Source organism: Pelophylax lessonae (genome assembly GCF_965119305.1).
Source record: "Pelophylax lessonae genome assembly, chromosome: 9".
In the NCBI taxonomy this organism is placed as follows: domain Eukaryota; kingdom Metazoa; phylum Chordata; class Amphibia; order Anura; family Ranidae; genus Pelophylax; species Pelophylax lessonae.
Window position 1 is genome coordinate 186,391,332 of NC_138776.1, and position 17,660 is coordinate 186,408,991.

Genomic DNA, 17,660 nt, shown 5'->3' on the forward strand with positions numbered 1-17,660 from the left:
CAGATAGAACGCTCTGAAAACAGAGTAAAAGTTTCAAAAATGTTTCAAGTGTCATCTTTGCTGGCAAGTATATATAAAGAAGGTAACATGGAAGCTTAATGTTGGGAATTGTACTGGCAGCATGTCCTGGTGATACAGAACACCACTGAATTCCTTTCTCAAAGTGACAAGTGATTATGCAAAAAGGGAGGGGGATTGTCCCCTGAGTGTAGGTCTCTTTGTGCCTGTGTTTGAATAAACTGTTTTATGCTTCTTACCACCCTACACCAATGTCTCGACAAGTGACTGGATGGGCTAAGGGATCTTGGATCGTGCTGGTACCAGGCAAGGGAAGCTTATACTGTGGACATACCTTTCTTGAGTACGGGGTCCGTTACAAGTGTCTGTTTTGCTGTCAAGTTAAAAAGAAGTAGTCTGCTCTGTTAACAGCCAAGCAAAATCACTGGCACTGTAGTGACTAACCAGTTTACAACCGCCCACCGCAGATGTACTGCAGGAGGCAGCCGCTTCCAGGCAAATCGGCGTATGTGTACGGCACTCGCTCTCAGGAGGCTAGGGGGCGAGCGTGCTCCCGCTCCCACTCATCAGCAGGGAAGCCGATGCAGCGGGCAGGTGGCTCCGATTGCCGCCTGACACCCACGATCGTTCCCCACTGAGATAGAAGACCGGTCATCTGTTGTAAACACAGCTGACCATTCTCCCTGAAATGATCACAGAGCCCATGTGATCCTTCTATATAGGATCACATGTCTCTATGGTCATTTCAGAAGCCACGCCCCCACAGTTAGAATCACTCCCCTAGGCTCACATTTAACCCCTTGATCATCCATAATGTTAACCCCTTCCCTGCCAGTGTCATATTACAGTAACAGTGCATATTTTTAGCACTGATTACTGTAGTAATGTCACTGGTTCCCCCAAAAGTGTCAAAAATGTCAGGGGTCCGATCTGTCGCAGTCCCACAAAAATGTGCAGATTGCCGCCATTACTAGTAAAAAAACCAAAGCAATAAAAATGACATACATTTACCAAAAATATGTAGCAGAAAACAAATTGGCCTAAAATGTTAAAAAATTTTGATTTTTAAATTTTTTTTGAGAATGTGAAAAAAATATATATTTTTTTTCAAAATTGTCGCTCTTTTTTTGTTTATAGCGCAAAAAATAAAAATCGCACAGGTGATCAAATACCACCAAAAGAAAGCTCTATTTGTGGGAAAAAAAGGACATCAATTTTATTTGGGTACAGCGTCGCACATCCGCACAATTGTCCGTTAAAATAACCCAGTGCCGAATCGCAAAATAGGGTCTGGTCAGGAAGGGGGCAAATTCTTCCGGTCTTAACTGCTTGCCGACTGCCCGCCGCAGTTGTACGGTGGCAGTCTGGCGTTCCCACACAAAACGTTGTACATGTACAGTGCTCGCCTGGGAGGAGCTAGGGGGCGATCGCGCGCCGCTGGAGGCGCGCTCCCGCCCCGCGCTCTTCAGCTGGGGAGCCATCGCGTGTGGCTGACGGCTCCGATGGCTGCCGGCCACTCGCGATCTCCCGCAGCAGTGAGAGAAGGACAGACGGCTGATGTAAACACAGCCGTCTGTCATTCTCACTGACGTAATGACAGAGGCTATGTGATCCTGCTGTATAGGATCGCATGTCTCTGTGATTACTTCACAAGCCACGCCCCTTGACAGTTAGAATCATGCCCCTAGGGACACACTTAACCCCTTGATCACCAGTAAAGTTAACCCCTTCCCTGCCAGTGTCATTTTTACAGTAACAGTATATATTTATAGCACTGATTAATGTAGTAATGTCACTGGTACCCCCAAAAGTGTCAAAAATGTCAGTTAGGGGTCCGATCTGTCCACCCCAATTTCGCAGTCGCGCCAAAACAAATCCGAGATCGCCGCCATTACTAGTTTAAAAAAAAAACAATAAAAATGACATAAATCTTTCCCGTACTTAGTAGAGGCGATAACTTTTGCACAAACCAATCAAAATACGCTTATTGCAATTTTTTTTACCAAAAATATGTAGCAGAAAACAAATTGGCCTAAAATGTTAAAAAATTTAATTTTTTTTTGAGAATGTTATATAACAGAAAGTTAAAAATATTGCTTTTTTTTTTTCAAAATTGTAGCTCTTTTTTTGTTTATAGCGCAAAAAAATAAAAATCGCACAGGTGATCAAATACCACTAAAAGAAAGCTCTATTTGTGGGGAAAAAAAAAGACATCAATTGTATTTGGGTACAGCTTTGCACGTCCGCGCAATTGTCCGTTAAACAACGCAGTGCCGAATCGTAAAATAGGGCCTGGTCAGGAAGGGGGCAAATTCTTCCGGTCTTAAAGTGGTTAATATGACTGTCAGATACTAAACCGCTAGATGAGTATGGATTTTTTTTTTACATGAGCAACTGACAGATGTGAAGAGGCCTGCTCCACTGCAAACTCTCATCATACTGTTTGTGTTATGATCTGTCACAAGGTTGTACCTTGTCTGCATATTATGTCCTAAAGTAGAATTCCAGACAGATACGAAATACAAAACATTTAAGCCAATACATATTCATTAATAATTATTAACTGTATTTGTACATGGCAGTAGCATTAGTACTCTTAATCTACCTTAAAATCATCTTCATACGATCTCCTGTACCAGGAGGTTCTTTAACATGAAATTTGATTTTGTCAGTCTTCCTTCTGAAAATGCTTGAAGGGTTGAAGAAAGAGGCATAACCTCAGGAATGCCCCTCACTGTTCAGTCTTTGGTAGGTGAATGACCAACTTGCAGCAGAAAAAAGGAAGGTCATCAACCTAGTTATGTCTAGATCACAGAAATGACTGAATACAATAACAAATCTTTTAGGTAATATACTGTAGCTTCCATATGCATATGCCAACTTTATATGCTTTCCTAAAGTTCAGGTTTAAAATACATGACCAAGGATCTTCAAAGAGTTCATAACACTGTAGTTGCTAGAAGGTAATAGTTGCTTGACATCCTACTAATGCTGTTGTTCTACCACTAAGAGCCGGTTCACACTGGGGCAACTTGTCAGGCGACCTGGTCGCCTGACAAGTCGTCGTGGGTCGCCTGCCATAGATTAGCACAGGACCCGTTCTAATAGGAGCGACACAAGTCGCTCCGTCTTAGAAAAAGGGTCCTGTACTACTTTGGGGCGACCTGGAGCGACCTGCATTGACTTAAATGATATGAAGTCTGTGCATGCCGCTCCGAGGTCGCGGTGCGCGCTGTGCACCGCGACTTCACAGGTCGCCCCGGCAAGTCGGGTCGCTCCTATTTGAACCGGCTCTTAGCCAGCCACTGTGGGTATATACTGTATAGTTTTATAACCATTTTGTGTAATTATTTAAAGACCTATTCACACCAATAAATGTTGATTTAGACTCTGTAATGTATCTTTTGACTAACCCTGACATTGGTAGTATTTTGAGACCCCTAAAACACACTGGTGAATTTTATGAGGATTTGTGCTATTAAAAGGGTTACTGATCCTCCGAAGCCTTAGACCAAAGAATTCGAATCATCCTGTCTTCAGTTCTTTTTTAAACTTTAGACATGAAATATAAATAAAGCATATCTCTCTTCAGTTTGTACTTGTTTCCCTGCTATCAGCTTGAATTAAGTCTGACAATTTTTCTGACACCAAGAGCACAATGGTGACAGGGAAGGGAGCTCCAGCAGATTGACAGCCTCAGCTCTGTTCCTGTGAGCTGTCTGGAGGATTATGTGTCTCTTCCCTCCAATCAGCTTTCAGACCTCTCCTCCTCACTAAGCTCTGCAAAGTGTATTTTCAGCTCTCTGCCCCCTTTTTTCTAAACTCTCAGACAAGGTTATAAATTCAGTACTTTGAACAGATGTAGAGAAGAGAAAATTGCAGATAAACAGGTACAAGGTATTTAGTATATATGTAAATGTTTACAACCACTTGAACACTTCTGCTCTACTATATATTCAGTATTTTAGTGCTGTCTGTGTCCCCATGAAGGAGATGGCCATCCCACTTAATGCTCAGGTGATGGTTGTCAGACAGAACAGGAAGAAAAGAGAATTCCATTCAATGGTGATAAATCAGAAGTTGTAATCCTTCCCTCATCTATCCAAAGCAATAAAATGTTTGGGTTGGAGTTGGTCTTTAACTAAGAAGAAGAACTAACAAATGTCCTTAAGCGCTGAACCAGATATAGATCAACCAATGGTGCAGGATGATCAGGCAGTCATGTGGAAGATCCAAAACCAGTGCAGTTGTTCAATAACATGTGATAAATGTGACATGGAAAAAACAAACTGGGAGAACAGCGCTCAATGGATTGGATAATGGGATGGAAAACCACAACAGTCCAATAGGATGGAAAAATGTAGTTTATTATTAAAAAGACCAGTTAATAGAAATAAATGAGTTAAATAAAAAAAAGATAAGATACCACACTGAATCCTCCTGGGCATGGAGGGGTAAACACCAATAGGTCAACCAGATGGAGAGGCATGGAGGGGACCAAGACCATGCAAAGTGATGAAGACCTGGTGCAAGGGAAAGGGAGAGAATCCTGAAAGCTCTGGGCCAGACCGCACCGGTGGGTCTACAAGTGCCACTGTCGTCTACGTGGACATGGAGGGATAGAGCTGGGAGACCTAGGTTGGAAAGCCTGACGTGGCTGTGCAAATGGTTGTCAGCTGCAGGGCTGGCCCTACCGTGGGTCCCGCTGGGTCCATTGGACCCTGGCAAAACTTTGGGAGGGGCAGCAAAATGACGGCCAAGATTTTTTTTTACTGCAGTTTTGTGTCATAATTTTGCGGCGCATTACAGATGGCATTTCCCCATCTCCTACTCCCGCCCATAGTGCAAACTGATGAGTATGAGGAGGCAGAGTGTCTCCTCTGGGGAACGTCCCTCGCATAAATGTGGTGTGCGCAGTGACGTCAGACATCAGCACGTGCCATCTCACTAAGGGCAGACTGGATCTTCTGGGGCGGTTGTTGTAGCAGATAGAGGAGTGACAGGAGGACTGAGGACAGACCATGGGTGTTTGGTGGACCAGTCCAGTGGTGAGTTATGGAAAAAGATAACAGTATATATAATATTTTCTAAATTGTATATTTATGTAAAATAATGGATGTGGGGGGCCTTTTGGTAGGCATGATTTTTTTTTGTTGCCTGGCTGCCTGGAAAGCCGAGCTGGCAGGTTGGCGCGCCTGGAGGATGATCTCCCACCTGCCTCCAACCCACAGTCACATGAAAAATCCTTCTTTATTCTCTATTCTTCTGTTAACTTCCTGGGGTCCTTCTTTGGGTGTCCACAACACTACCTGGCTGATGTTGACACCAATACAGCTGACAACCATTTGCATGGCCACATCAGGCTTTCCAGCCCAGGCCCCCCAACTCAGTCCCTCCATACACTATCTCCACATGGATGACAGTGGCACCAGCAGACCGGCCGGTGTGGTCCACCCCCGAGCTTCCAAGAATCTCTCTCCTTCCCTTGCACCAGGTCTTTATCACTTTGCATGGTCTTGGCATACTCCATGCCTCTTCATCTGGTTGGCCTATTGGTATTTACCCCTCCATGCCCACAAGGATTCAGTGTGGTATCGCAGCTTATTTTTGTTCAACTCTTTTATTTTTATTAACTGGTCTTTTTAATAATAAACTACATTTTCCATCCTATGGCATTTTGGAATGTTGTCGTTTTCCATCCCATTATCCAATCCATTGAGCGCTGTTCTCCCAGTTTGTTTGTTGTTTTTAACTAAGAACCTGGTGTGGCTCCTTAGTCACTGGTTGGGGAGCACTGGGTTAGAATATTGTGCAGTGGTCATCCATCACACTTTTTATCTTTTGACTCTTACAGGATCTCTACAAAACGACAGAGCCATTCGATCCAGAAGGCATACTTGGCACAATTAATTCGGTGGCCATGGCATTTTTTGGACTGCAGGTAAAACATCTAACTGAACTTAGCATAAAAAACCTATTTGAGTCTTTTACCTCTTTGAACCCTTAAAAAAGACAACAAAATTTACTAAATTCACAAGGACTTATATATTAAAACTGGAAAAATAATGATGAGAACAAACCAATCAGGTTCATCTGTTATGTTTTGGAAAATGTAGACGCATATCCTGATTGGCTGATATACTGTAGGAAACCTTCATATTTTTTTCTTGTTTTCATTTCTCTACTTATAAATCAGCCAGAATATATTCCAACATGAGGAAGGGCTGTTGGGTATGGCCATATTCCTTTATTAGCTTTCTTGCCGTTAACAAAATACATAAATCATATAACTTTAATGGGCTAGCTGCACAAAATGTAAACATACATTTTTTTTAGTTCTGTATTTTACCACCCACTGGTGTCAAGTATAGTGTAGTATATTGTTTTCTAAATGTTTCTACTAGTAAGTGGATACTGACAGCCTCAAGTGTTACAACACTTGAATGTATAATGCCAGGGTTTAATACCACTAACTATATAATCATAGCTCTGATGCCATTAAAAATATAATGTCAGACTTTGGTTTGAATCCATTTAAAATACCTGCGCTGTGAGTAAAATGTATTGCCAGCCATTGGTGTTTACAATATAATATTCATACATTCTAAGGATGTTCCAGGGCCCGGAACCTCTAAATATAAATTGTGTTCAGTAGAAATAGGACAGACCCTAATGATGATTTATGGAAAATGAACACATCTGGTCCTAGAATTAGTAGGTCTGCCATCTTTTCATGTCAATACAAATGGAATAACTTCCTCTGACAATATCAAAGGTTAGAGTCCTGAACACCATATGCTAAAGAGCAATATAAACTAACACAGCTTTATAGACATACGGTTCCTAGGGTGTCAGTATAGACAAAGAACAATATAAATAATCATCAGGATGAACATCATATAGCAACAGGAGGACTTTAATACACTGAATGTAAAATTACAAACAGGTGTGGGATAAATATAGTAATATTAATTTCCTTCTTTTATAATTTTGCAAACATTGATCCACCTATGATTTGTGTTCTGTTAATATTTTCTTTCCTGCAACTGCCAACAATAAATTTATTCCTAAAATGCACCCCCCTGAGAATAGATGGAATATGGAATTCATTGGAGCAGCTTTTCTGCCACCAGGTTACTTGCCCCTTTAGCAATGTCTTTATTTTCTCAACTATAGGTTATTTTTTAAAAATTAGGTTGATGGATTATAAGAGGTGCATGGAAGTCAGCCAGCCCCCAGTCTGATGTACTCACCCTCCAGTCTGTCACCAACTAGTTGACACACATTTGCAAACGCATGTGTAAGCTGCAGAGCCACTACACAGCACCCTGTTTAATCTGCAGTCCTAACACTTTCTAATTTAGTGTCTCCACACTGGGAGCACATGGCTGCTAATGGATGGATGGGGGAACAGGTGGGAGGGAGACAGCCCAAACCTCCCCCAACCCACCCCCATCCATGACAGGTCTGTTGTCTCAAAACTCAAATAACTAAGTTGTAACGATGGTACAAACTGGAAGGGACCAGCTGAGAAGCATTACACCTCCATCCCCTTGGTGGATGCAGTATAAAGACAGATTGGGATTTATATATGGGGCATGGCCTGTAAAGCACAATGCCTTTCGATCCCTAATTTCCTATTTGGAATGCTATTGGTCTCCAGCCCTGTATACGGAAAAACTAAGGTCAAATCAGACTGCATCCACCAAAAACACACGAAAATCGCACGGTGGGACTTTATATGAGGCACCAAGCTGTAGGCAAGGCGTCTCCATCCCTAGGTTATTTTTTAGTGCTCCAGGTTGTTGTTAAGTTCCCATCCACCACTTTTTGTTGAGTCCATCAACACAAAAAAACTGCTTCAATTTCATGCCCGGCAATGAAACCCACATCATAGGAAAGAAGCCTTTAACATTCTACTACAGTTTCTATTGCTGTCTCTGCACCCCCCCCCCCCCCCCCCACGGATGGATTGGCGAGAAAACTTTAAAAGAAAACAAAAAAAATAGCTTGATCTTCTGAGCCTTCCCAGCTCTATCCTAACAAACAGAAAATGTTTAAGTTGGGGTTCCCTGTTTCTTTACTCCATGGCATTGCATGCACTTATTAAAAGCCTAGCTTTCAGACCACTGCCACAATGCCCTGAGCAATAATGGGGGCACTCCATTTCAATTTCTGGGAGACAGCTCACTTGTTTTAAAGTGTATTTCCATTTGTGCAGCCAAATTGAGATACCACCTACTTTATATTTGTTACATACTTTCATTCACATATCATAGCACATAACATAAACATATTTAAAAATTGCAGCTTACCTTTTTTAGATGCTTTTTTTTAATGGAAACTTTTGTACTATAAAATTGTTTGTTTACGAGCTGTGTTTGACATAATTAACCTTACCTGTACTGTGCTGGCAGAACTTCACTATCAGTTGTATATTGAGCTTGTTAGAAATGTTCCTTCGTACGACTACACTTGCAAGTCTAAGGGTTCCCAGCGCCTGATTGAGTTTGGTTCTGGGGTGCCTGCCTTTTCTGACAATGCCGAGTAGGCACTCTTAAATAAATAGAAATAAATAGTATTTGCTGGTCATTTTACCAGTAAGTTCTTCAGTAAATAGTCTGATTTAACTGGTAACTATTTAAGCTGATGCATAAATGTGATTTTGTAGCAATGTTTTCAAAAACATTTGTGTGGAATAAATCTGTTTTAGTGTGAAAAAAGGTTGCTTTAAAAAAGATGCTGAAACATAACCAACTGCCACTTTGGGATTGATTTACTAAAAGCAAGTAGACTCTGCTAGTGCAGCTGCTCCAGAGCTTGTTAAATGAGCTGAAGCTTTGCTGACTTCCATCATCCAATCATGTACAAGAAAAAATGCTGTTTTTTTTTTTCGTTTTTCTTGCATGTGATTGGGTACTCTTTACAAAGTGAAGTTTTATCTCATTTACTAAGCTCTGGAGCAACTGCACTTTCAACTGTGAATCAACCCCTTTATCCCCATACAACGGTAGAATAGTACAGCCTTTTACGAAGTCAGTTTATATCCTCTTTGTTACATCATGCTGGTTGACAATACAAAAATCGTTTCTAACAAACTAGATAGAGGACTTTAACCACTTGCCAACCGCCGCACGACTGTTTACTGCGGCGGCCAGTCGCTCCTGGGCAAACCAACGTAGGACTACGTCGCTTGCCCAGGAGCCTGTAGGGGGCAAGCGTGCACCGCCGGAGGTGCGCTCCCACCCCCATTCGTTCCCTGACATTCCCGCACGAGTGACTGGCGGCTCTGATGTCCGCCAGCCACTCGCGATCTCCCGCTGGAGAGGGAGAAAGGCAGGCGGCTGATGTAAACAAAGCCGCCTGTCATTCTCCCTGAAGTAACTGTAGAGACTTTACGATCCTGCTATGTAGGATCGTATGTCTCTGTGGTTACATCTCAAGCCACGCCCCCCCACAGTTAGAATCACGCCCCTAGGGATACATTTAACCCACTGATCACCAATAACGTTAACCCCTTCCCTGCCAGTGTCATTTTTACAGTAACAGTGCATATTTATAGCACTGATTACTGTAGTAATGTCACTGGTACTCCCAAAAGTGTCAAAAATGTCAGTCAGGGGTCCGATCTGTCCGCCGCAATGTTGCAGTCCCGCAAAAAAAATCGCAGATCGCCGCCATTACTAGTTTAAAAAAAAACAATAAAAATTACATAAATCTTTCCCGTAATTAGTAAACGCAATAACTTTTGCGCAAACCACTCAACTTACGCTTATTGCGTATAGCAGAAAACAAATTGTCCTAAAATGTTAAAAAAATGTGATTTTTACATTTTTTTTGAGAATTTCATATAAAAAAATGTGAAAAATATTGTTATTTTTTCAAAATTGTCGCTCTTTTTTTGTTTATAGCGCAAAAAGTAAAAATCGCACAGGTGATCAGACATATACATATAGCTCTATATAGGAACAATATAATTCCCACATAGTCACATATATCCGTCCACCCTGCTGCAGTTAGGTGGTGGATTGTCTCGCCATCAATTGCATTCGACAAACACAGGTGCGTTTCTCGGGGCAACAGCCCGCTTCTTCAGGAAAGTATTTAAAGGCAAGCTTTTCTATGACAAAAATATACATGTAAGGGTCTTTTATCATAAAATGATACATAGTTACAAAATATCTATCAAATGTTATCACATATACTGTATATGGGTGATGCATGTCCAACAATAAACATATAGTAAACAATATCTTCATACAACAGCTGTCATTTTTTGCCCATTGGATTTGGAGAGGTCCCAAATAATCAAAGGTCATCATAAAGTTTATTAAAGTATATATCGTATATCACCAACTAAGTAGAGGAGGAAAGGCCACATCAATATGGTATTGCCTTTGCAATTACCAGCCATACTGCAGGTAGTTAGGTGCATCCACTATGCAGGTTTCCAATATGTCCATAGCAATAAAGAGAGTCTCATTGGTGTTCTAAAAATAAAATACAATCCATATAAGCCTTCAGAGTACCAACTACACCCCTGGTTGGCAGTACAACGTATAGAGAACATTGCAAGATAGGAGCTGGTATTTTTGTTTTGGATAGACCCACTTGGCTACAACACATTGTTAAAGTGGAGGAGTAGCCACATGCAAAACTGTATGACAACGTTGTCCATCTTTTAACTATTATCTATTGCCTATCAACTGTGTATATTTTTCACATTTTGCTGATTAATAACATTTTTCAAGGAGAGACTGCTGTTTGTCCTATTCCCTTTTCACAATTTTGAACTCTTTATGGGCTTTTCCTATACATTTTCACATGAAAAACTGGGACTATTTTTTTATGGGTCAGAAGACAATAAAAAGAAATCACAGTTTTGCATTAGTTTGGCATTGTTGGACCAACATATTGGCTGTATTCTTTATATATTCTCATTATTGCCATGACATGTGACCATTGTAAATAAGATAATGCTTCCCAGGCTGCTTTACATATGAAATAGCCTCTGTATACATATGTATATTGATTACGTTGCAATAATATTTTTAAAGGTGTTGTTCCTTACTATCAAGTGATCAGTAATGACAAATGACTGCCACTTCTGGCTTTGTCATGACAAGCTCTGACTGTGGCATTTCCTTCACCTGGAGAGATGTTTGAAAGCTGCCGTTGAATGTAAATGAGGGTGATAAGACACACAAAGCAGCATAGAAATAAGAAATAGCGTGCAGTGTCCAGGAAAACCTGACCTCACACTTTCCACGAATCCTTTGTCAGAGTGTGCAGGTGCAAACCATGTTTTATTAGCACAGTTATATTATCTTGGCTGTAAGTATAACAGCTACAGCAAATATTCGCTCCAAGGTAACCTGTTATGGCAGGCCCAGTCCACATGTCAACAAGTGAGATTACCTCCCCTCATACTGTGATACCAGATGCTGGGCCACATGAGCAGGAAAGACACATATTAGATTCGTTATACAATATTTCATCCTGTACTTTCACATAGGAACAAACTCCAGAAATAAGACTGTTTAAATAATGTTTATGATTTGATAAAATGACATTCAGTTTATTTTTCTTCAGTATGGTTGACAGTACTATGTACATAGAACAATGCATTGACCATGTACTGTATTTGTTAACATAACATTATTAAAGCCCAACTCTGGAAAAACAAAAGGTTCTTCCTTGCAGACTGCTTTTTTATGTCCAGGGGAGGGGAAAAACATTTTTACTTACCTTATCCTCCACATCTGCAGCAGATGGGGCTCACCTACACTCCGGCAGTGGACTGTCCCTCGGCTTCCTCATGTCTATTGTAGGGCTGTGGGTCCTGCATCCGTCTTCATGATTGCAGAGGACCTTAGACTGCCGGAGTGTAGGGGATAAAAGGTTACAGGGACCAGGGACTGACTGGCAACTTTCAGCCCAGGGGGCAAGTACAAACCAGAGGCCCATGGTGCAGCGACTCGGCCACTTTCCCACTCTCTCTCTCTTCCCGGCCTCCTCCTGACCCCCGTTCCAGGCTGAAACCCTGCTCCAGGTCGGGGCTGGCCAGAGGAGGAGAGTCTCCAGTGGGGCATGGAACCGGCCTCTGCTCAGACACAGTTTATACCATCCATGCTGGGGGGGGGGAGGCCTGTGCTCTGTCTTTGTCTTTATCCTGCACTCAGTAGGTCAACGGAGGAGACATTTTACTTCTCTTCACCAGGAATCCTTTAGGCATTTCTGTGGCAGACGTGGTGCAGCCTTTTTATGGGGCATCAGAGTTGCCGGGGGGTGGGCGATTGCCCCCCTGCCACCTGGCCCAGTCCTCCCCTGACAGGGACTGATCTAGCAGCACAGAGGAGCCTGAGTGAGTGGAGGATCGAATGAGTAAAAAAGCTTTACCCGGTCCCTCTAGACATAAATAAGCAATTAAACCTTGCAGTGCAGTAGCAACCCCATTGTAAGAGGGGACATTTCAGTTTTAAAAATGCCTGCACAAGTAGAGTTATGTATACTAGAGACTGAAAGTGCTATTTGCCTGGGTTTTTCATTGATCGTCTGAATTTGAAGGTCAGTTCAGCCATGTTTGCTTTTAGTTTTTGGGTGAGGAAGGGTTTAGAACCTCGATCAGGTTTTTATACTGTATTGATGTCTGTGGCCTTGGGGAGATTCCTCAAAGATATCCTGCCATGTCCTTAAATACAAAGAGTTCAGCGTATTCCATGCAGCAGTGAGACCCAGTGATTGGAGGGTGCAGCGGTGAAATGGCTAATGGCACCACCAAACCCTATGTCTAGTCCAAGACATCATATTCAGATAAACAGACAGGACACTTTATTGTCACCAACAGAAAACAGCGAAGTTTAGAGGCCACTAAGGACCTCTTCTCCATGCAGCATGCTTTCTGTTGGTTACATAAAATGTCCTGACTGTTAATTGAATTTAATGTGCTGGTTATGTCTTGGACTGATCCTGTCATGTCCTGTTCCCAAAGAGTAGTAAGCAACAAAGTGCATGCTGTGCACAAAATCCAGCACCTATGGATAATTTTTGTATGCAAAAAAGGCACTATAGAACCAGGGAATGAAAATAGAAGCCAGCACATGGGTTCTTGCAAGTAAATAGCCTTGATTTACTTGTAAAGCATGTAAGGGTGGTACAGTGTGGTGCAGAAGCAGTAATTCACACAGACAGGTGCAATAGAAGACTTGTATTGAAGTAATGCAGTAACAATTCACAACAAATCCCGTGGGAAGGCTGCCCAGCCGGTTGTGAGTGCACCAAAGCTTTCCCTAAAAAAACAAATTCAAATAACATAGGCCTGAATATATTGCAGGAAGTTGCCTGCGGTTAGACAGCTAAAGGGTTCAGGTTCTCAGGTCACTTGGCAATGGATCATCTTCTGATGGCTTAGGGGCCGCAGGTGGTAAGGGGTCACCTATGTTCTCCACTTGCCCCTCACCTGGGCTCAAGGATGCATCTTCAGACATGTCAGTACAGTCGGTTGTGCTAGATGGGGTTGCGGGATCTTCCGGACTCCCAGCACCAGAGCTGCTAGTTTTTGGAGTCGATGAAGGCCGGAGGCTTGAGTACGATGGGAAGGAAAAAACCTTTCAGTTGGAGCTTCAAATCCCAGCGAAGGTCTGCTTCGCCAAATGCCTTTCAGTCATTGGTAGGCCTCCTGGGACTGTCATTGCCCAGCACACAAGGCCGCAGCATGTTTCAATGCCTCATTTTACACAAAGCCTGTGGTTTACAGAGTTCAGTAGTTGAAACTAAAATGTACACACTAAAGTGTCAGATCCACATCAGATGGCTAAGTCTAAAATTAAAAGACATGCTGAAAAACATGCTGTTCCCTAAGCTTCCCTAAGTGCTCTGAGAATACTTTGTCATGTATAAAAAAGTTTATTTAAAGCGGAGTTCCAGCCATTTCACTCACCTGTCCAACGGTCCAGCGATGCGGCCGCCCGAAGCCTCGATCCTCTCCCTCGGCGCTGGCATCATTGCTGTGGGAACACGGCTGTGACAGTTTGCGGCTTCACAGCCGGGTACCCACTGCGCATGCGCGAGTCGCGCTGCGCGCTGTGATTGGCCGGCAATCTTCTGGGACCTCTGACCTGTCCCAGAAGATAGCAGGGAGGGAGGGGGAGAGGAGAACTTCCGCTCAGGGCGCCGCGGCGCTCCGAGCGGAAGTGGGAGCGGGTACCTGTCAAAACTAGGTACCCGCTCCCCCCCAAAAAAAATGACATGCCAAATGTGGCATGTCAGGGGGTTAGGACCACCTAAAGCGGAAGTTCCACTTTTGGGTGGAACTCCGCTTTAAATATCAACAATTATATATCCAGTTTACAGTGATTAAAATTAAAAAAAAAGGATCTAAAACATATACATGTGTAATATATGATGGTATACTCCTATCAGTTTTAGTATAGTAACATTTCATTTAGTTGTATAATCCAAGTCTTTAATTTCATTGTTCTTTTTATATTTACATAGCTAATTATGTATTTTTTAGGTTTCCCCAGAGGTATGGGTCTGTACTACTATTTGATAGTATACCACACTATATACAATAAGTCTAGGGTTTGATTTTTCTAGCAAGTGTACATTTTGTTATTGGTCCAGACAATAAAATAGTTCAAAAGTAGTAGGCCTCAGAGCTCTTCATTCGAAAATTTTAATACAATGTAAATAAAACAGCAATATATATTTATTCTCATAGGATGTCTGCAAGTTAATCTCCTAAACAGATGATTCTTGTCATCATAGGAGAGATACAATCTGGTGTACTATGCCTGAGGGCGAGTATAAAGAGCATTTTCTGTGGAAGTGTTTTCTGTTATATCTTACTTACTGTACTGCTTTGCAGGGAAACTTCAAAGTCCATATCTGGCCAATTGTTTCCTTAGGTTTTAGCTAGAGCTAGAAAAAGAGTTAGAACCTCTGTCAGTGTCCCCTTTTCCTTTGCCTCTTGTCCTGATGGTACCTATAGCATAGTTAGACATCATTAAAACCTAACAGTTTTTCTAAAGCTGTCTATAGATGGATCGAAATTTGACCGGCAGGATTTCAACCCAGCTATGGCCGTTTCTTCTCGACAAAATTTGATCAATTGATCAACTTCTGTCAAATGGGACTGTTGCAAAATTTTTGTCGATTAGCCAGCTGTAGCCACTGATCAGTGTATTCTGACAGCTGAGGTGTCCCTGCTGTCAGAATACAATAGCACAGCAAGAGGGATTCCTCCATTCACCTGCCATGGGTGGAGGGGGAAATCCATCAGTTTGCAGTTTGCAGCTCACCATGTGGTCACCATGTGGTCACACACAGCAATTAGTCCACTCTCTGCTCTGCACCCAGGTTATTCTGGCTGTTGGCACCCCTGAACTCAGAGCTCCAGACAGAGGCGGCTCTCTAATTAGGCAAATTAGGCGGTCGCCAAAGGCCTCGCACTCACAGGGGCCTCGCGGCCGCCTAATTTGCCGAGTTAAAGAGCCGCCTCTGAGGCTGGCAGCAGGGATCTCCCTGCCATCAGCACAGTCCTGACTGATCTGTAAGCGGGAAAATCGGGGCTGTGATCAGGAGCAGCTCACGAGGAATGGGAGCTCACTGACATCTCCGGATCACAGCCAAATACTGGAGCCACGGCGCTGACACTTCCCCCTCCCTCACAGACCACAGACGGGGGAGGAGAGAGAGCTGCTTCTGCTCCTCCTTCCGACCTCTCCACCTGTGCTTGCCCCGCCCACACTCCCCGACAGTTTCCTCCTCGGAAGATGATGTGTGGGCGGGAAGATCGAACACCAGGAAGAAGAAGAGGAAAGATGGCACCTGATCCCTTCATCCATCCATCCCTTCCAGTTAGTACTCTGATCTAAGGGGCACCCTTCCTCCATCTCTTTCCATTCCTTTCTTTCTCTTTTCTGTCTGTCCCCCTATCTGTCCGTCTGTCCCCCTATCTGTCCATCTGTCTGTCTGTCCCCCTATCTGTCCATCTGTCCCCCTATCTGTCCATCTGTCTGTCTGTCCCCCTATCTGTCTCCCTGTCTTTCCCCTGTCTGTCTGTCCCTCTGTCTCCCCCTGTCCGTCTGTCCCCCTGTCCATCTGTCCCCCTGTCTGTCTGTCTGCCCCCTGTCCGTCTGTCTGTCCCCCTGTCCGTCTGTCTGTCTCCCCGTCTGTCTCCCTCTCCCCTCGTCTGTCTCCCTGTCTCCTCGTCTGTCTCCCTGTCCCCTCATCTGTCCCCCTGTCCGCCCCCCTGTCCCCCTGTCCGTCTGTCCCCCTGTCTGTCCCCCCATCTGACCCCCCGCCTGAACCCCCATCTGTCCCCCTGTCCATCTGTCTGTCCCCCCTGTCCGTCCGTCTGTCCCCCTGTCCGTCCGTCTTTCCCGTCCGTCTTTTCCCCCCTGTCCTGTCCGTCCGTCTGTCCCCATGTCCGTCCATCTGTCCCTGTCCGTCTGTCCCCCTGTCCGTCTATCCCCCTGTCCGTCTCTCCCCCTGTCCATCCCCCTGTCCGTCTGTCCCCCCTGTCCGTCTGTCCCCCTGTCTGTCTGTCTGTCTCCCCGTCTGTCTCCCTGTCCCCTCGTCTGTCCCCCCGTCTGTCCCCCTGTCAGCCTGTCCCCCTGTCCGTCTGTCCGTCTGTCTGTCTCCCTGTCCCCTCGTCTGTCCCCCCGTCTGTCCCCCGGTCTGCCCCCCTGTCCCCCTTTCCGTCTGTCTCCCTGTCCCCTCGTCTGTCCCCCTGTCCCCTCGTCTTCCCCGTCTGTCCCCCTGTACCGCCCCCCCCCCCCCTGTCCGTCTGTCCCCCTGTCTGACCCCCCGCCTGAACCCCCATCTGTCCCACTGTCCATCCGTCTGTCCCCCTGTCCATCCGTCTGCCCCCCCTGTCCATCCGTCTGCCCCCCTGTCTGTCTGTCCCCCCGTCTGACCCCCCGCCTGTCCCCCTGCCCGTCCGTCTGTCCCCCTGTCCGTCCCCCCTGTCCGTCTGTCCCCCCTGTCCATCTGTCCCCCCTGTCCGTCTGTCCCCCCTGTCCGTCTGTCCCCACTGTCCGTCTGTCTGTCTCCCCGTCTGTCTCCCTGTCCCCTCGTCTGTCCCCCCGTCTGTCCCCCTGTCCGTCTGTCCTCCTGTCCGTCTGTCTGTCTCCTCGTTTGTCCCCCCGTCTGCCCCCCTGTCCGTCTGCCCCCCTGTCCATCTGTCCCCCTGTCCCCTCGTCTTCCCCGTCTGTCCCCCTGTCCGCCCCCCGTCCCCCTGTCCGTCTGCCTGTCTCCCCGTCTGTCTCCCTGTCCGTCTGTCCCCCTGTCTGTCCCCCCGCCTGAACCCCCATCTGTCCCCCTGTCCATCCGTCTGTCCCCCTGTCCATCCGTCTGTCCCCCTGTCCATCCGTCTGCCCCCCCTGTCCGTCTGTCCCCCTGTCCCCCCGTCTGACCCCCCCGTCCGTCCATCCGTCTGCCCCCCCCCCTGCCCCCCCCTCTGTCTGTCTCCCTGTCTGTCTCCCTGTCCCCTCGTCTCTCCCCCTGTCTGTCCGTCTGCCCCCCTGTCCGTCTGTTCCCCTGTCTGTCCCCCCGTCTGACCCCCCGCCTGAACCCCCATCTGTCCCCCTGTCCGTCCGTCTCTCCCCCTGTCCGTCCGTCTGTCCCCCTGTTTGTCC

At 45.1% G+C, this 17,660-nt stretch overlaps 1 protein-coding gene across 1 annotated transcript in view; it reads left to right on the plus strand.

The window, feature by feature from the left end:
* The window catches only part of LOC309563068 (heparan-alpha-glucosaminide N-acetyltransferase-like), a 272,146-nt gene that overhangs the window by 60,439 nt on the left and 194,047 nt on the right, over positions 1-17,660 (plus strand). The window contains exon 7 of the mRNA XM_082267368.1: positions 5,873-5,959. Coding sequence (XP_082123494.1) covers positions 5,873-5,959 — 87 coding nt within the window. The remainder of the gene's footprint in view (positions 1-5,872; positions 5,960-17,660) is intronic.